We start from the raw sequence: 18,577 nt of genomic DNA on the forward strand, positions 1-18,577 counted from the left end.
TCTATAAAACTATCGATTCCTCCCCGAAGAGCTGTTGAACGGAGACTATATTGCAAATAGTAACCAGCCACATTTGTTTTCTCCCGTTCTCCATCATTTTTGAAAACTTTGTACTCGTTAGCAACCCAGTGCAGTGTAAGTGACGTGAGGAAAGGATGGTTCAAGTTTCAGAACTGGTGTCTGGAGTTCTCTTTGCAGAGAAATTAGTTTGATTTGTTCCTTCTCCCCGTTTCCCTGAAGAGTTTCAAGATGTCTGGCAGACAATTTGATGGAAGCCAAACCCCTAAGGAAAATTACAAACTCTTCAAGATCTAAAACATAATAAAAAGAGGGGCTCATCAATGCTCTTTTGAAAATTTGATTATGTTCTGGGAATATATTGTATCAGAGCAAGAGTAAGTCATTACATTTTGATTTGGGTTTGGGGAGGGGGGTTGTTGTTGGGTGGTGGTTTGTTTTTTTTTTAGCAAAGGTGTATTTTGGAAACACTTACAAATCTTACGTAATTTACATTCCTTGCATGAATTTCAGTGGACTTTGAATTAGACACTGGGAGTTGGATGCGTTATAAACCAAATAATTCTGCAGAACTAAGAATAATAAGGTGGTCATAATGATGATCTCATGACTATCAGCAAAGTACGGTGCATGCAGCTGTTTTAATTACTTTATGTCTCAGCAGAGTATGCAGTTGTGGGGTACAGGCAATTATACATGTATCGGGATGTCCAGTTAATTTAGTAATACATTTTCCAGATGTCGTGGATGGTTCCGTTTTGAAATAATTCCTTGTCGTGTTATGCCATGGTCTAGTATTTAAGGCTGCGAAATTGTGACGTTGTCAAGCTAAATTAAAAAATACTGAGGTGTAACACAGTGCAGGTTCTCTCTAAAAAAAAAAAAGAGAGTTTTCCCCTCACCTCTCCTTTACCCCCCCCCCCCCCATCCAAATGTTTGCACAAAAAAAAATGTAATTTAACCTGTATTTTCTTACGGTCTTGCTTAGTAACATACAAAACGATATACCACCCAGTCACTTGTGCGTGGTCAGTTTTCAGGTCGAAAGTCTTGAGTACTTATATGGGAGTAATCCTTTCCAAGGGAGTGCTTTAATAAGAATTAATATTAAAACATTCCCTTTACAAAATTTGCTGAAAACACAGTGTATAAAATAGTTGACAGTTTGCAGTATCTGACCTCTTAGTTGTCTTGTTGTTATCCTGATTTTTCAACTGTGACTTTTCTGAAATTTCATCTATATTAACTGACTATTTTATTTTATCTTTTTTTTTATTTTTTTTTTTATTTATTTCCCACGTCCAGCGAAATGCCTCGGCAGAGAAAGAGAATCTTCACGTGGCCTCGAGAAAGGAAGAAAACCAGAGCATCCAGGAGTGCGATTCTCAAGATGTAAGCTTAGCTCACCTGGAAATCAGGGTCTAATCTAGATGGTATGGGAACATTAATGCCTTAGGCAATTACCCACGTGCTGGTCCATACTTTTGCTGGTCAAGCTGGTACCTATATTTTCCAAACCAGCTACACTCTGCAGTGAAGGGCTGAGGAGCACGTGCTCTTCGTTGTCAATCTATGCGGGTATACTCTCTGGGTTTCTTTTAAAGACTACTCGATAGAACTTGTAGAGCTGTTGTGGGAAGGAGAGCAGTGGAAAAGATGCGATGTGATGTTTAACCGTTTCCAGAATCGGCTTGTTGCTGGTTGAAGAGCTGCTGCGTTACAGCGAGATGCAGAACCTTGTTTACATATTGTTTCCACTAATCATCAGGCACAGCTGTCACAGTTGCTTCACTTGATAAAACAAAACCTTCGGGGAGATGTAAGAGGTGACAGCGTAACAGTTGAAAATATGTCATCTCGTCCACTGCCAGTCTAGGAAAGACACAAGCTGTGGTTTGTTTTGTTGTGTTTTTTTTTTTGGTTGTTTTTTTTTTTTTTGACACGTCTGCCAGAAAGCTAAATCTGCTGCTTTTACTGAGGCAAAACTCTCATTCAAACAGCACGGTGGGAGCTGTTAACAGAAATCCCAAATGACTGTATTACGGCTGCAATTATAACGCTACAAATAAAACAGGAAAAGGCAGAAAGGATGAGAGGGACAAAATTTGCTGAGGGAGTGTGGTGTCTGCTCAATAGTCCAAAAAGCATAGTGCTACCTTGAGTAATTGGCAGGGGAAATATAGAAGACAGCAGGAAAAAGACTGTCACGATGGCTCTTGAGTGACCTGTGGAACATGTCACCTACCTCCAAATACAACCAACTCCTCTGGAGCGAACTGGGTAGCTTGCTGGTAGCGATCATAGCAACGCGTAGCAATATGTAGAAAGGTTTGGAAAGCAAATCTTAGATAATTCAGTATCCAACAAATTGTAAAAAGATGCATATGCTACCCATTTATTACAAATATGCTGCTAGTTTTATTAAATAATTTCATTATTTTATTAATTCTCAACTGTAAGTGACTTGCCCTCTGCTGCATCCTCTAGTGGGGGACTGAGACAAAGAGAAATTGTGTACCCAGAAGAAGAGTGCATAATTTGCCGTTGCACCTTTGGTAATGTCTAAGGATGAAGGTAATTTCACTTCTTACTGATAAAATTGGAAGAAGGAGAAGAAAGAATAAGATGTAAAAGTCTGAAGTCAGAGTGAACTCCATTTAGATTATGACCTGGGAAAGTTATGGAAAGTTTGATGGAGTATGGGTTCCTTCAGGTAGAGGCTGAATTTATTTAGACTGAATATTTGTGGAAAGAGGTTCAAGCAACTATTCTTTTTTTTTTTTTTTTACAGAAGTGAATACATTAAATCAGAGAGCAAAAAAAAAAAATAGTTGTAAATGCATTTCACAAATCAAGAGAGTATGTAATTTCGCGATCATGTAATGCAAAGAAAGATACCCAAAAGATGCGCTTTTCCATAAAATCAAGGATTTACTTATTTTGATTAGGGGGTGGTGGTGTCTTACTGTGCTTCTAGCAACTAGTATTTTTAGCCATTCAGTCAGCATGGAATACTGCTTGGTATGAAAAATTTGCCTGAGAAAGCAGAAGACAACTCTAACTGGAGTTAGAAGTCTCGAGGAGTCAAACTGGTTTTCATTATTCCAGTTAAATTAAAATCTAACCCTGTTCCCCGCCGCCGTCTAAGTAGCATTATAATTCAAAGAAAAAGAAATTAGGCTACATATCTAACTTTGAGTAATAGGATTAAGTTCTATATCATTTAATCTCTCAATTATCATATTTTAAGACCAATTCTATATTCTGTGGGATTCGCGTTTCCTTTAGATTTTAAATCTTTAAGGTTTGCTAAGTCTGCATTTGACAAAACGTCCTGTGTGGAGGAAAAGAAGTAAAATCAGAGAAAGCACACCGTAGGGATATTCAAATTCACTGTGCTTTGCTAGATAATATTCCTCATTGGAAAATTAAGCAGGCAATAGTTTTATCAGTCTTATCGTGCTTTTAAACGTGTTGCTATAATTTTATTTTCCAGCTGAGAAATGTGTATTATGCAATATACGTAGTTACATTCTCTTCACATTTTAAGAAATCAATCAAGGTTCCACACTAATATAAACAGAATTGACTGCTCTGTGCTTGCAGTGCCTGTTGAAGGCACGGCTTTGAGAGCCGAGTTACAAAAAAGGTTTTAGGACAGCCTCATCTCCAAGCAAGGAAGCCACAGACAGTGTGGCCGTTGTCCCAGTTAGAAACAGAATCTCCAGTGTAATTAAAAAAATTACAGATAGAGGAAGACATGTTATCTTTCCATTAAGTGGGACTTTTAAGGGATGTCTTAAACACATCCCTGGATGTGTTTAAGAGACGTTTAGATGTGGTGTTGGGGGATATGGTGTAGGGGAGAACTTTGTAGAGTAGGGTAGATGGTTGGACTCGATGATCCCAAGGGTCTCTTCCAACCTAGACAATTCTATGATTCTTTTTTTATTTATTTCCGTGTTCATTGGAAATAAAAATTGTTCAGTTAGCTCTTTTTTCTTCTTTAAATAAAAACAATTGATCGGTATGATTCGAAGAGAATTCCAAGAGGTAGTTCTGTGCGCAGACAGCTGCGAAGCAGTACCGAGCCAGGAGCTGGTTTGAAGTGCAGCAGCCTGCGTAGCGCAGCCGGGTGGCCTCTGGCACGCAGGACAGACTGCAACAGTCCTCTCCGAAAAGCAGAAGAGCAGGTCTACGAATATAGCTCAGGTAATACACCATATACGTAATATTTTAGAGAAATCCTTATTTTCGAATTGCGGCCGCACTCAAAGTACTGGATTTTCTTGCCAGAGGGGCATTAAATAATTCTTTTCTCAGGGAATTTTCTCCATTTCATTGCTACAATCCCCAAAGCGACCCGTGAAGTTTTATGAGAAAGCCATCTGTACTCACAGGATTCCACACTTGAATTTTTGAAAACTGCTCGTTTGGAGCCCGCCATGGGAGAATAAAACATCCCAGTTCATTAGAAACCCCTGATATCACTTTAACTACCACACAACCTTCAGTTATGAAAATGGGAAAGTTTTCGTGTAAACCTGAGGATTGATCAAAGAAAGGCAGTAAAATTATCAAAGAGAATTAAGGCATTAAAATATATTTTTCACAACTGTTCTGACTACTTTATAAGTCTATGGAACTACCTGGACCACTTTTTGTCCTGTGGCTTGCTCGCAGCGGTGAGTAAAGTAATTTTCCTGGTTGTTGTTTAAGTTGAAATGTTTTTCTTTCTCTTACACTTTTCTTTCTCTGTCTGAACGTGGACTGTATGGGACACAACAGTGCAGATGATGACATTGGGCTAGAAACTACTTCCCACCATTTATGTTTATTCTTTATATCTTCTGTTAACAGATATCTACTTTTTTTAGAGAAAACAAATAATTCAAATTAATTAGTTTTGGGAAGTGAACTAAAAATGTCTCTTTCCACATTTAATCCTTATACGATGACTTTAGAGATACCACCTTAAATCCTAAAAGGATGAGAAGCGTTTTTTTCTCCTAAAGTTTCATATTACTTCAATGCTGTGATTTGTACCTGTGAACACTATGACATTTTGAGAAAATTCCAAACTTGGGAATACATTAGAATTTTTCTCATAAGTTTATCATTAATTGGTTGTGTGCATTTATGTGTGTGCTTATCAGAAGTTTTTACAGCTGCTGAACGTCCAATGAAGGAATTATAGGCTGGATGGTTGGGAATGTATCACAGGTTCTCCTGTGCCATTTTTTAAAGAAAAATAAATGAAGGTTGAGGCCAATATAAAAGACCGGGACCTGAATGAATATGCTTCAAACTGTTGCTTAGAAATCTATTATTTCAGCAACACTTTCTCAGAACTTTGCAAGATCTTCTGATTGTGTCTCTGATAAACAAAATATGATTTATGTTTTGGAAGAATTACTGTAGTAAAGACTGACTAGAGAAGAATGTTCAATATTTCAGTTGTTAAGGCAAAAAATAGAGGGAAATAGCTAGCTGTTGGTCTCAACTGATGTTTTTTAGTCTGTATGGCTAAGCATCCCTTTCTCAAATTTATAATCCTACTGCAATTTCTTTTTTATGGTTTTATGCATGTTCATAATAATTGATGTAGTTTACGTTGGAATGAAAGCAAACGAAGATTTGTTTACAAATGGGTTACAGGCAGGCCAAATTATATTATCAAATTTTGAAATTAAATGCCTTAGCTGTCATGAAATTTGGTGCCGGACCCGTAGTAGCCAGCAGCAGGCAGGATATCCTGTAATGTAATATCTTCATCATTTCAAATCATCTGAAATTTGTCAAAGACCAAAAAAAAAAAATCTTAACTTCAGTTTTCTTTTTAAAGTTTCCGTTATTTATGTTGTTGTTGTTTTTATTTTGTTAGAGGAATCTTGTTAATACTATTTTCCTTAGTCTTGTCCAGAGATGTTATCCCTATGACTGTCTCCTGAAAGTCTCTGTGCAGAGCTCTTTTCCCTCTTCCCAAAAGCTTTCGGGAGCTTTATTTTGGCTTTTATACCAGAATGTACTTTGTCCCTTTTTCATATCGAATAGTTCTTAAGTGCGTAACACGGCATTTAAAACCACCTATTTGGTAATGCTAAAACATCAAACAATTTGTAAAGTGATTCTTTGTTCTCTGTTCTCATCTTAGGTTTCTTGCTCTTTGTCCTTGTAGAGTCTTCTCTGATAAATAAAAGTGATAGTGCTTTTATTTACTGCCTTAATTTCCTGCAGTAAACAAACACTGCATGTTCATTAATCATTCAGTGACAAAGGACACTGAGTATTGGAGCAAAACTTGTACGTGTTTCTAAGCAACCACAGTGTTTTGCTTCATTTTTCTCTATCAGTTTCAATTGCAGAGCTTTGATCACATTGTACTCTCCCATTGCTTTCCCAAGGGAGTAATGAGAGGAAAAAAAGAAATCATCATTATAACAAATTTTCAACCCGATAAAACTCTTAAAGTGAATTCAGTAATTCTGTTCCCTAAATGAGCACTACGACGGTCAGAAGAAGTTACATCAACTTTGATTAACTTTCCACTCAATACACTGTGCTCTAAAATAGGAGAGGGATATGAAGAACTGCAGACTTGTCTTATGAAAACATATATGCACATACATCCTGCTCCATACCTTTCTCCTAAACAATGAGGGTCAAAGGAGATATTGACATACCAATCTCTTATAAATTCATGAGCAGATCTGATAAAACACGTCCTTGACGCAACTGTGGACCTAACTTGGCTAATGATATTTCTGCTGCAGAATGGCATTTTAGTAGAACATCATCTATTCTGCATATATGTAAATAGTAAATGTAAAAACAAACTATTAAGGAAATGTTTCATGGAAGTATGGGAATTATTTGGACAGGAGAAAAAAAGAAAGAGAACAAAATATCCAGACATATTCAACAGCGGGTATAACTGCACGCAGAATACTCATTTCATTGAAGTTGTTTGCTATATGGCAGCATAAAATTGTCATTTCCAAAGTCTCAGTTTGGTAACAGGTCACTTCAGAAACTGGAAAATTTGTATTTTTCTTTTGGGGGGAGGGTGAGGAGGGAGTGGAGGAGAAGGAGAAGAAGTATGAAAAAAAATTAAAATTTCCATTCAGTGGGGGGAAAAAATAACATGTCAGGGAAGAGTGTACTTCATGTAGTAAAGAGTTACAATCTCTTTATTCAAAAAATTTCAGTCACTCTGAGGTTCAAGTAGTAGCAATTTGTTATATGACCAAGTAGAACGTAGCCCTCTCAAAATATGAGTTTTCTGCAGCGTATATGGTAGACCAACAGGCACGCGTCATTACTGACAGTAGGGTTTAATAACAATTCAAACAGCAAATTCGGCGCAAGTTTTATAGAATTTGTAGGTTTTGTCTAATGAGGAAATATAGCCTTTTCCTTTTTTAAACACCAATTGTTTAAGTTCTTTCACTTTTAATTAGTTTTAGCTAATTTTAACCAAGTTTGCCTATTAAAAGTTTCCGGTGATTTGAACCAATAATACAAGAAATACAGAAAGATCTGGGAACGTAAATTTATCTGAACAGTTCCGAAGAGATATCTCATCCAAGCATAGTCAAAATTCAATGGCGTTAAACTTCTTTTTCTGCTGCGAGTTTCACTGCTTTAAGCTAATAATTGCCATGGCAGAAGAACAAATCACTGTTCTCCTTTTGCCCATAGCAGCCCTAGTGCTTTGCGGAGCTGAGGACGTTGACTTGCGACGGTAGGAATGATACGGCTGAGTACCACCTTCGTTAAAATATCGAGTTTGTCAGTTGACCTAATCGTGCTATCCTTGTGTCCTGTACCTGGTTCAGTTCTTCAGAACTAGGCGAGTCCTTTCTCCTCCGTCGTACTCTGCAAACATCCCACATTCCTGCTTTAGTGCCCGCTGAAGCCAAAAGGAGGGCTGTGGTGAGGTGAGGGAATGCTGCAGCTGCAGTGTTTCACAGAATCATAGAATGGTTTAGGTTGGAAAGGACCTTGAAGGTCATCGAGTTCCAACCCCCCTGCCATAGGCAGAGACACCTCCCACTACACCAGGTTGCCCAAGACCACGTCCAGCCTGGCCTTGAACACCTCCAGGGATGGGGCCTCAACCACCTCTCTGGGCAACCTGTGCCAGTGCCGCACCACCCTCACAGTGAAAAACTTCTTCCTAATGTTCAATCTGAACCTGCCCTCTTCCAGTTTAAAGCCATTCCTCCTCGTCCTATCGCTACATGCCCGAGTAAAAAGTCCCTCCCCAGCTCTCCTGTAGGCCCCCTTTAGGTACTGGAAGGTCCCCCTTTAGGTACTGGAAGGCCGCAATAAGATCTCCCTGGAGCCTTCTCTTCTCCAGGCTGAACAGCCCCAACTCTCTCAGGCTCCCCTCATAGGGGAGGTGCTGCAGCCCTCGGATCATCCTCGTGGCTCTCCTCTGGACATGCTCCAGGAGGTCCATGTCTTTCTTATGTTGGGGACTCCAGAGCTGGATGCTGGATAGAGTTTGGTCTACCCAATCTATGCTCTAAGTGTAAAAGCTGAATATAATATCACTTATTTAAACGTCTCGATTTCCTGTCCACTTGTGATACGTCAGATGATTATTTGAGCAATAAAGCCAGTTCTTATTTGCTGCGTTGATGCAGTGGAATACCTTTCTAGTTACGTTGTTGAGCAGCTTGCAGATCAAATTGCATAGTTTAATAGCTAAGGGACATGCTGAATTTTAACTGGCTTGTTGAAAATTCTTTTTAAATGAACATGCACACTTGGCTGATCCACCTTTATAATTTATACATCCAGCTGTGAACAGCTCCAGCTCTGCTGTATAATTCACTAGGTGAACTGAATACCACAACTTCTGAAATTTTTGCATACTTTAGTGATCAAGCTGCTTATTTTAATAACCAGAATTTCACACAAAGACACTTTGTTAATCAAACTGCACGCTAAACTGATAAAGGTGAGACAGTATTTCAAGACACGTGCCCCACCTCAATTTTCCTGTCTTGTTAAAATTCCCACTTAGTGTCCTAGATACCTTTTTTCCTCTTGTATATACAAAATGTATTGCTTGCATGAAAATTTTATTTTACAAACACAAATAGATCATGAATGTGTTCCTTAAAGTTTATGTCGAGCAAGTAACAAGCGTTCGACGTCACTGAATTTGGCTTAGTTATTTCTCTACCACGTAGAAGAAAATAAGACTTCTCTTGTGTTTAGTCATAAAAATTGTAAATGTTGGCCGAGCTAAATATTAAGGAGACATTAAGAAGAAACTATGCAACTTGAAAAGAGTTAATAACAGCGCAAACAGTGAAATGGCACGGCCAACAAATATCCAACACAATTGAATAAAAGATTCCAGAATTTCTTTTTCCTGAAGCCTTTTCATTGGGAAAGGTTCAGCTTGCACTGCTCAGAATTCTGACTGCTGTGTGCTAGAACTTCTAAAGGTGAGTCTTCAAACATTAGATCCTTCTTGACGTTTTATGATAAAAATACAGCCTATGTAATTTAATGGATATAATGTTTATCTTAAAAATACGCCCATAGCTACAAAACGCATGGCGGTCATACTGGAAATATCAGTGAGAGCAACTTAATGGCAAGGTAAAGAACGTTTCACACGTAAAATATAGAGATTGTTCTGTAAAATTAATTGGTTCATGGGTGAAATGCCAGGATTTGTTGCTAATGGTTAGATACAACATATGAAATCGTTGTAATATTTATTAAAATAAGGAAATACTAGGAAAGGGGGGAAAAGAGAGAAGGCAGGAGTCGAAGTTTCAGAGAAATCCATCTTTCTGTCTTGTTTCATTGCTCTGAGTCATAAAACCACTTCAAGGATTAGTCATTGTTTACTTAACAACCATGTACTTGGATAAATAGTGGCTGTGGTTATAAGTACTGAAGGTTTGCTTCCTGAATCTAGAAGATTGTTGCTTGTGTGGGCACATGCTAATGAAGCTGGGACAAAATGTTCTTGATTGAGAAGGCTTTAGGCACTGCAGAAAATACCGATAGAATCCCTCTTGATCTCTGGTGAACCTATAAATGTGACAGTTCCTTTTAAAGAGTTAATAGATGTTAAGCTTAGCTGGGTGAGGAAAACAATGAAACGGTCCAAAATTGCCTTCCAACCTGGTGATGTAAACATCGTTTGTGGCTGATGGATAGAACAAATACCAGTTGAATCTCCAAAACGTCAGTTTAAAGTGTAATGAGGAATTGGAGAGTTGAGAATTTAGTGTAAAAGTGCATTTAGCTTGCGTTGTCTCTTAAAAGCTTGTATGCCACGTTGTTTTTTTTGTGAAATATTTGGAATGGCAGCAGTGTATTGATACAGGCACCATGGGGATTGTGCTTCTGAATGAGACCGGGAGTTAGTCCACCGTCCCCATTCCCTTTCAAACTGCCTTCCTTAAAGGTGGGAGTTTCTGTTTTTTCTTCTGCTCCCTAAAGGAAGGCAGAAGAAAGCACAGAACGCAGTTAAGTATAAACTGCCCATTTTGTTCTAAACACCAATGGCACGAAATGGACTTAGGTAATGAAATTAGAATTTGAGAATATCGTGAGCTTTTTTTGCTGTCGGTTTCATAAATGCAATCCTGTATGCTAAAGTATTTATCTCAGTCTTGCATTAGAAGTCATCTTTTCACCATGCTAACAATAATTTGCACCTTTTAAAGTGTTGCAAGGGTTTGGTGACCCAGTGCTTTTGAGCTAGATCAAAGCGCGAGTGTTGAATTATCTTCTCCTTGCTTTACAGCTTCCCAGGTATTTAGTCTTGTCCACCTCTGCCATGTCCTCTGCCTTTTGATTTGTGTTCTTTATCCACCCATCACTTCGGGCACAAACAGGAAAATAACCAAGGTTATTAAGTTGTATTATTACTACACTCCTGGATCCCTGGAAAGACATTAGCTAAGGGACAGAGGGCAATCATCTAGATACGGCGCCTTCATTTTCCCTTCGTTTTCCCCTGGCTATTATAAATTTTTCTTTTTCTTTTTCTTTCTTTATTTTTTTTTAAATTTATATTGTGTAGCTTAAGAGCCTGGCTGAACTTCTCTGGAAGCGCTAAGAAGGGGGACAGGCAAAAAATTACTTCGTATTAAGACATGCCAATAGACATTATGTGCAGACAAAACTCTCTCATCCTCTGTGCGCTGTTCCCACTCCTCTCCATACAGCTTCTGGCGCGACAGCGGGGGCAGCAGTCCATTTTTTGAAATGTCGTGTTACACGTGGCATGAAAACCGGAGCAGCCTTGGAGTATTGCTGACAAGATTTTAAATTACAACCTGCTTTGTTATGGTGGCAGAAGAGGAGTCAATGGAGTGGCATTAAACTAACAAGACTGAGTTGAGACTTTTTTTTTCTGGGATGTATTGGCCTTTGGGGTTTTTTTTCTTAACCTTCTGGATGTTGTTTCTATTTGGATGTTTTTAGTCTTTTGTTATGGGCTTAGCATTTTATTAGCTCTTCTCAGTAATAATCTTTCAAAAGACTGTTCATTCTTTGGAAGAAAAGCAATAAATGATCTTCTCTGAGAGAAATGGGGAAAGCTGCTTTTTGCCCAAGTGTCTGTAGCTCTGTACGAGCGTACGTCGAGGGGGGGTATCGCTTTGCCCCGGGCTTCCTCCCCCCGGGTGGGGCAAGGAGGGCAGGGGACGAGGTACGAGGGGTTAAGGGTATTCCGTGGCGTTAGAGGGTTCGTGCGTGAGCTGGAACTGTAAGTTTCCTGCAAGGAGGCTTTCCCAGTTGGCATCCCTCTCCCTTTCCTCCCCCTCCCGTCTCCAAACAGGGCAGCAGGAATGGCCACTCTTGTGTTCGCCCTCGTGGCCCTGATACGCTGAAATCTCCATTCAAAGCTTGGCAAAGTCCCAGTCGCTCCTCCAGCCAGCAGGTCGAAAACCTCGTCTTCATAAAAATAGAAAAACCACACCAACAGCTTTTCAACCCCTTTAGTTTCCGAAAGCAATTATTTTTGCTTTTTGCTGGTTTCCACCGTGTCGAGCTATCATTCTGGATTTCTGCAATTAACGTACCTCTCACAGGAGTGAATCTGACAGAAAGAGAGACTCACACAGAAGAGCAAACAAAACAATCTTTCCACCGCTTGACATAGAGGGAACTATCAAAAAAAAAAAAAAAAGTTTAATATTTGGCTTTTTTCATCTGTAGGTCACTCATGGCTGTGAAAGGTATTGTAGTGAATTGGTTTTGTATTTCCCCATTTGTCTGAGGTGGTCTTTAGCTGAGGGAAAGGGGGTGTCGTGTATACTTATGTGCTTATATATACTTAGAGGTGCACATCTATATATACTTAGAGGTGCACATCTATATATACAAACCTCTGTGTGCATGTATGTACAAGCACATAAATATATACATAGGTATGTGTCTGTTTGTACATAAGTGTGAGGGTGTATATGTATGGGGATTCAGTTTAGGTTGTGTTAAACCGTGTTCACAGTTAGAGCAAAAGGTGGTGTTGTACCCATCTGCCTCATCTTTAGGAACTGAAGTGACGTAAGGCGGGTGGACGGACGGACACGGCTCATCCGCAGTGACTGGGTACAGTTCTGGCTATTGAACGGCTGTTGACTGATGGCACGTTGAAAGTCATGGCCGTTGTTCGATCTGTAATTTATTTCTTAATGATATACAAGGTTTCACTGTGGCAAGGAATCAATAAGGAATGCTTTATGCTTTAACAACCTAAGGACACGGGAGTTGCTTTGTTTTGAAAAACGTCCCGTTCCGCTGTCTTTCTCCAGCAGCGATCCATATGGGGTGTGACTAAAAAGGAAAACAACTGTGTGTGAAACAATATGAAATACTACGGACATAAATCTTCACTTCGGTTTTCCTACCAAGATGCCCTTTGTCATCTGGTCTATGAAAAGAGTATGAAAGATCAGTCACTTATAAAGCATCGTTTTTATCATTAGCTTTTATTTCCTCTAAGGCGACCTTTTTTTTTTTTCCCCTTCTTTTGTATGTCTTAAATGGTTGACCTATATTTCTATGAATTTCAATTAATATTTTTTGATTCCTCTCTCCTATGTATTGTCTTGCTGAAATAGGTTACCTGAAATCTTTCAGTGTATACAGTTGGAGTAAATTGTGGATTTGTAAATGATGTCATCTTTCGTTGGTGTTACTCTGTCCTCTTCATTACACAGCCTGAAATGATGTTCCTTTTCTGACCTGTAACACCTTTTTGTCCTCAAGCTGCTCACCTGGAAGTCTCTGAAACCCTCAATTTTTTCTAAACATGATTAAGCTGAAAAAAATTTTTTTTTCATCTAGCTCACTAGTAAATATTTTAAATGCACGTTCTACCAGGACCACACTTTTAAGCTTTGAAGTATTAAAAATTTATTAAAAATTTCTACTCTTTGTCATCTCACTCTTTAGTCTTATCCAGAACGTCAAACATCTGTTATTTAATTTTCTTCACAAAAGGAGGATTAGGTGCTTTATCAGTAGGTTGTGGTTTTTTTTATCAATACTACGCTGATTATTCCCTATCAGGTGATGTTAATCCGACTTTTATTAGCTATTGCGTATAGTGGGAAAATTTGAAAAAGAGTCCCCGCCATCAATTGCTTCAATTGCACCATCTCAGAGGCTCACTTCAGGAGCTTAAACGTGACTAAAATCCCCCTGAAGTACCATAAAATCCTTGGCAGTACCACGGTCTCTCTAGGAGCTTTCAAGAGGGAGGCAGCCGTCTCCTCTCCAAGTAGTTTTCTTAATAACACGTTTCATTTTCGTACTCACACCTGTTCGTAGATCAACTTTGTTACAGGCAAGGGACTGTCAGAATTTCTCAAGTGCAAAAACTTAATGAATTTTCTTCCCCGTTGTCAATCTCTTACTTTTTAATTAACTTCGGTCTAACGGCATTTGTACTGAAAGGATATTTATACAATTTCTTGATATTTAATTTACATGTTAGGGTATTTATTTTCAGTGTTCTCTGCTGAGTGAGGTGATTTTTATTATGTCGCGATTTAAGCTGCTATAGGATGAATTCAGATTTACTTTCCGTTTTCTTAAGAAGGTTTGTCCAAAAAAGTGCCTCAAAACACAGCATTTAGAGATTTGGGTTTTTTTTCTCTTTTTGTTCATGATTCCTTTGCTGTCCTGGACACAAATAGCTTATTCTATCCTGGACCAATGTTATCAACCCTTATACTAAAAAAAAAAATAGCTGCAGAAATACCAGCAAGCTTTGTAGTGGATATTATTGGGATTTTCTTCTTGAAGGAGTGTTTGCATTCATATTCCTATGAGCAAGGCTCATGTCCACATCCTAACGATTTTTTCACCTTTTTTCATTAAAATGTTGGACAATGTCTGACGTCTAAAAAATATTCTACCTAGGCTTGATTCAGCTTCAAAATCTTGAAGGGCATATGCTAAACAGTTATGTTAAAATTTAAAATAAGCAAAATTACAGTTATGTTGGAAAGAGTCTTGATGACTTAAAAAAAACCCAAAAAACACTTCGTTTATTTCCACTCCATTTAAATGTATCAATTTTAATAGCAAAACAAGTAGAGAAATTCCAATGTGAACACCTTTTAAACTAATGACCAAAGATTATCAATATTTTACTTTATTTCACATTTTATTTTCTTCACCTATGGCATCATTAATCCCACTCCTGAAGGGACTTCAATTTAATTACAGCAGAAATTTCAGTGCTGGGTAAATCTCTACTTAAGAGATCCTTTTGGTTCAAAAATCTGCTTTGTAATTAATTTTATTTATGCTGTTCGACTCTGTTTTCCCTGATACTAAAAAGCGTGTTGGCAAAGAAAATGACGTTATTGTTGGACTAAAATGACGGGGATGAAGATTCCGTACAAGCTTTTCCATACCTTGAGAGTCATCCGACTTCCCCACTCAGGAAATTATTATACATATCCCCACTCGGGGATCATTATACCGAAGAGATCTTGTAGTTTAGACACGATAATAGTCATTTAGAAGTCCTAACTGTAATGATAGTTTTCAGCTGTTTGTTACTATTTCCTCACCCGTAACAGACAATTGTAATTATTTATCTGTTCCATGGGACCACTGTAGGAATAAACTTCACTATTTCTGATGAGATGTAAACACGAGGAAAAAAGCGGTAGTAAGTGTTAAAGTGGCAGCCGCATTAGACTCTTACGGGGGTGATGGGAGTATGGGATTAGTTTAGCTATGAAAACTTTGGGTTGTTCCATTTCATTAACTAGGCTAAAAAAGCCCACTGTGCTTTATTTTATTTATTTTTCTTTTGAGGCGAATCATGAATATTTTAGGAAAAAATACAAAGTAGTTATCTCTGACATTTGTCTTGACAGGTTGGCAAGACCTGTTTGGGGAATCGCAATAATTCAACGTCTCGTTTGAAGACAGCAGAAGCAGAGACGAGCTTTCAGGTATTCTGTTTCTGAGTAATTCTCAGGTTTTTATTACAAGGTCTGGTAAAGCGTGCAGTTACGGGAAGTATATTTGCGCATTCTACGCTAATGCTTTTGAAACAGAACTGATTACTCAGTGCGGACTTGGACTGTACCTAATTTAATAGCGTGATGCCCCTAGCCCTGGGAACAGGAGAAGGGAGAGATTTCCAAAATAATTACCGATCTGCAATTATGTGAAGCTGCACGCAGCCATGTTACCAACGGAAAAGTCTTAAGCAAGTTGTACACCTGAGCTCTTGGTTTGACGGACCAAGAGAAAAAGATAAAAATCACCGTGACTATAAAGCAACCTCAGACTCGTATGGTTTGGCACTGTCAAAGATTGTTAAATAGGCTTTGTTTTGTTTTTTTTTTTTAGTAGAGATAAGAATCCTTCTCTAGACGCAGTTGTTGAACATCATATTCGGTTATAGTAGTTTTATAGTAGTATAGTAGTTATAGTACATCAGTTTAACAGAAATACAGCTCTGTGTGCGCTATTGCCGTGGATTTTTAAAACGCTTTTTTATTTGCTCGTGTATGTGCGGATCGCGTATGCAACGCTTACGCTGATGCTCTTTTCACCTTCAACAGAAGTTGCACAACCCTCCGTGGACTAAACCCGAAGACAAAAAATCACCTGAAAGAAATGAGAAAAAAATTGAAGAGTCTGTTAGTACAAAAGAAAAAAAACTCTAAGCACTACTGATCTACATTAAAAAATGCCCATCACTGGCTTCCATCTTCATATTCTTTTTAGTCCAGAGGCATGAAATGTACCAGGTTTCTAAAGCATGCATTTTTCACTATTTTATGAATGTTTGTAAATTAGTCTAGAATAGACCGATTAGTACCTTTCAGCAATAATCCAAAATGGATGTTTGAAGAAATGCTTTGTAATACAGGCCGGGTTTTGAACTACTGTTCTACCTGATCAGTAACTGCATACTATAAATTATTTTCTTTGTAACAAGAGCCGTTCTCAAGTATTTTCTCAGTCTGTTCTATTTCATGTACCTTTATGGCAGATTAGGTTTTAAATCCAGCTAAGAATTAAGGGGCGGTTAATGGGGGGAAAAAAAATATCTGTGTAAACATAGCTGAAGTACAACACAACTCATAAAAGCAACTGTTGTCAAAACGGAACAGTGGGGGTCCATGTATACTTACCTTTCAGTAATACCATTTCAAATCTGCTTACTTAAACAATAAAGATGTTTGGTTGGTTGTTTTTTTTTTTTTTTTTTTTTTTTCTAACTGCTGTCACAAGTAGTCCGTTTTTGAGCGCTGAACACTGCAGCATTGGCAGAAATGCAGAGTTAAAGGGATGGAGATAAAGCGAACGATGGCTTTTAGGAGTCAAGCAAACATATTTGCAGGTGGAACTCAGTTAAAATTTTATAGCTTGGGTACCAGTCACGGGAAGTCCATTCCATCCCTTATATTTGTGCTAATCTCAAGAGGGTAAACATACTTTAAATGAAAAAAATTAAAAACCAAAAAACACCACTTTGTCCACTATAGTTGGCCCTTGCTCACTGCAGCAGAGGAACATTTCGGTTGGGGTAAGCGCTGTGACTCCAAGGGTTCTTCCAGTTTCTCATGGGTCGCATACTCTGTGATAAGAAAGCAGAAAGAAAAGAAGGAGAAGGAAGAGAGAATGCTTTTGCTTTCTCGCATGTATGTCATTATTGGTCTAATTTAGACATTCCTATGCTTCATCTTGTTGAGATGCAAATCTTTTAAGAACCGGTGCCTCAGGAGCGGTTAACTGCTTAATGCAATGCAGCACGTTGCAGCTTTTATAGATGGGAAGTACTTTACTTATATTGGCTTGCTTTTGAACCAGTTTAAAAAGCAAATAGACGAATCTTGTCTTTTGTTTTGTGGTGCTCTCTGCTTCAGTTTTAGCTTTTGAGATTTTAGCTGTCCTTCAACAGTCTCCTCCAACAGCTGTCCGTTCCGTGCTGGAGCGAAGAGTATTTCGCCCTGACGTCTTGTATGTGCGCCTCTACTCAGAGGTAGCTGTTGCAGAACGGTAGGCTCCTCTGCCTGGAGAAATTGTGACAATTTCAAAAAGAAAAGCAACTCACGAGCTGATCAAATGATGGCAAAGGACTGCTCAACAGAGTCGCGCTACTATCAAAGAAAAGATTGTCCACGTTAGGTGTCAGAAGAAGTGAAATCCTGGCACAAGAAAAATCAGAAGAGAGATGATTGCTTTTCACAGCTGATCCTAAAATCAATCATCGTCAAAGCGTACCTATCGAATGCGATACGAATTTGTTTCAGACAAGCGTGGGCCACGTAGCAGAGGTTTGCTGCCTTTCAGTTATAGCCACAACAAAGCTGGCTGAAGAGAGTCTGCTGTGTTTCATCACCTTCGGCGAGCCAAGGCACCTGCGATCCTGTCATATCCACGGCGGGCGCTGATTTCTGGTTATGTCAAAACCAACGTTTCTTTGCACATGGCACACCTTAGCTGAAGTATCTGAGGTATGGGCTGAAAAGGTCACTGAAACTGTTTCAGTCATCTGTCTGTAAAGAACGCGGATCTTCACGTCTATGCCCCCGAGGAATGAGGTAAGCTGTCCTACCCGGCACTCCTTTCCCCTTTCTGAAGAACTCAGCGGCGCTGATAACACAACTACTGCTGTTGTCACTGCTGATTACTGCTGTGTCAAGAGAGGGCTTGAGGTTGGTGTCCACAACATGAAAAAACTCTACCTCCTAAGTCAGCAACAATCGAGCTTGCTTTTTTTTTTTTTTCCTCTTATTTTTATTTTCACATACATGAAACCAGTGAATGGTTGAGCAGCCCTCTGCTTTCTGGGAATGTGCACCACCACATTCCCAGAAATTTCACCACCAGACAATTAATGTAATAAATCTGTTCGCCACCAGAAAACCAACACAGAATATCGGGGTGGGTGAGGGGGTCATGAGGTTATTTTTTTGTTTTGTTTCCAAGAGGTTTATTGCTCAAAGCTTTCCTCTAGCCTCGTGATCTGGGGTGTGTTTGCGTGCGGGTATGGTTTCACTTTTGTATGTCCATTTCCCTAAGTGACGGTGGA

At 38.8% G+C, this 18,577-nt stretch overlaps 1 protein-coding gene across 1 annotated transcript in view; it reads left to right on the forward strand.

The window, feature by feature from the left end:
- The window catches only part of LUZP2 (leucine zipper protein 2), a gene marked incomplete at both ends in the record, with an annotated part of 198,677 nt that extends 182,475 nt beyond the window's left edge, over nt 1-16,202 (forward strand). The window contains 3 exons of the mRNA XM_082485408.1: nt 1,324-1,410; nt 15,402-15,479; nt 16,098-16,202. Coding sequence (XP_082341534.1) covers nt 1,324-1,410; nt 15,402-15,479; nt 16,098-16,202 — 270 coding nt within the window. The remainder of the gene's footprint in view (nt 1-1,323; nt 1,411-15,401; nt 15,480-16,097) is intronic.
- Nucleotides 16,203-18,577: the final 2,375 nt, after the last annotated feature.

The sequence above is a fragment of the Vanellus vanellus genome (assembly GCF_965231255.1).
Source record: "Vanellus vanellus genome assembly, chromosome: 6".
Taxonomy (NCBI): domain Eukaryota; kingdom Metazoa; phylum Chordata; class Aves; order Charadriiformes; family Charadriidae; genus Vanellus; species Vanellus vanellus.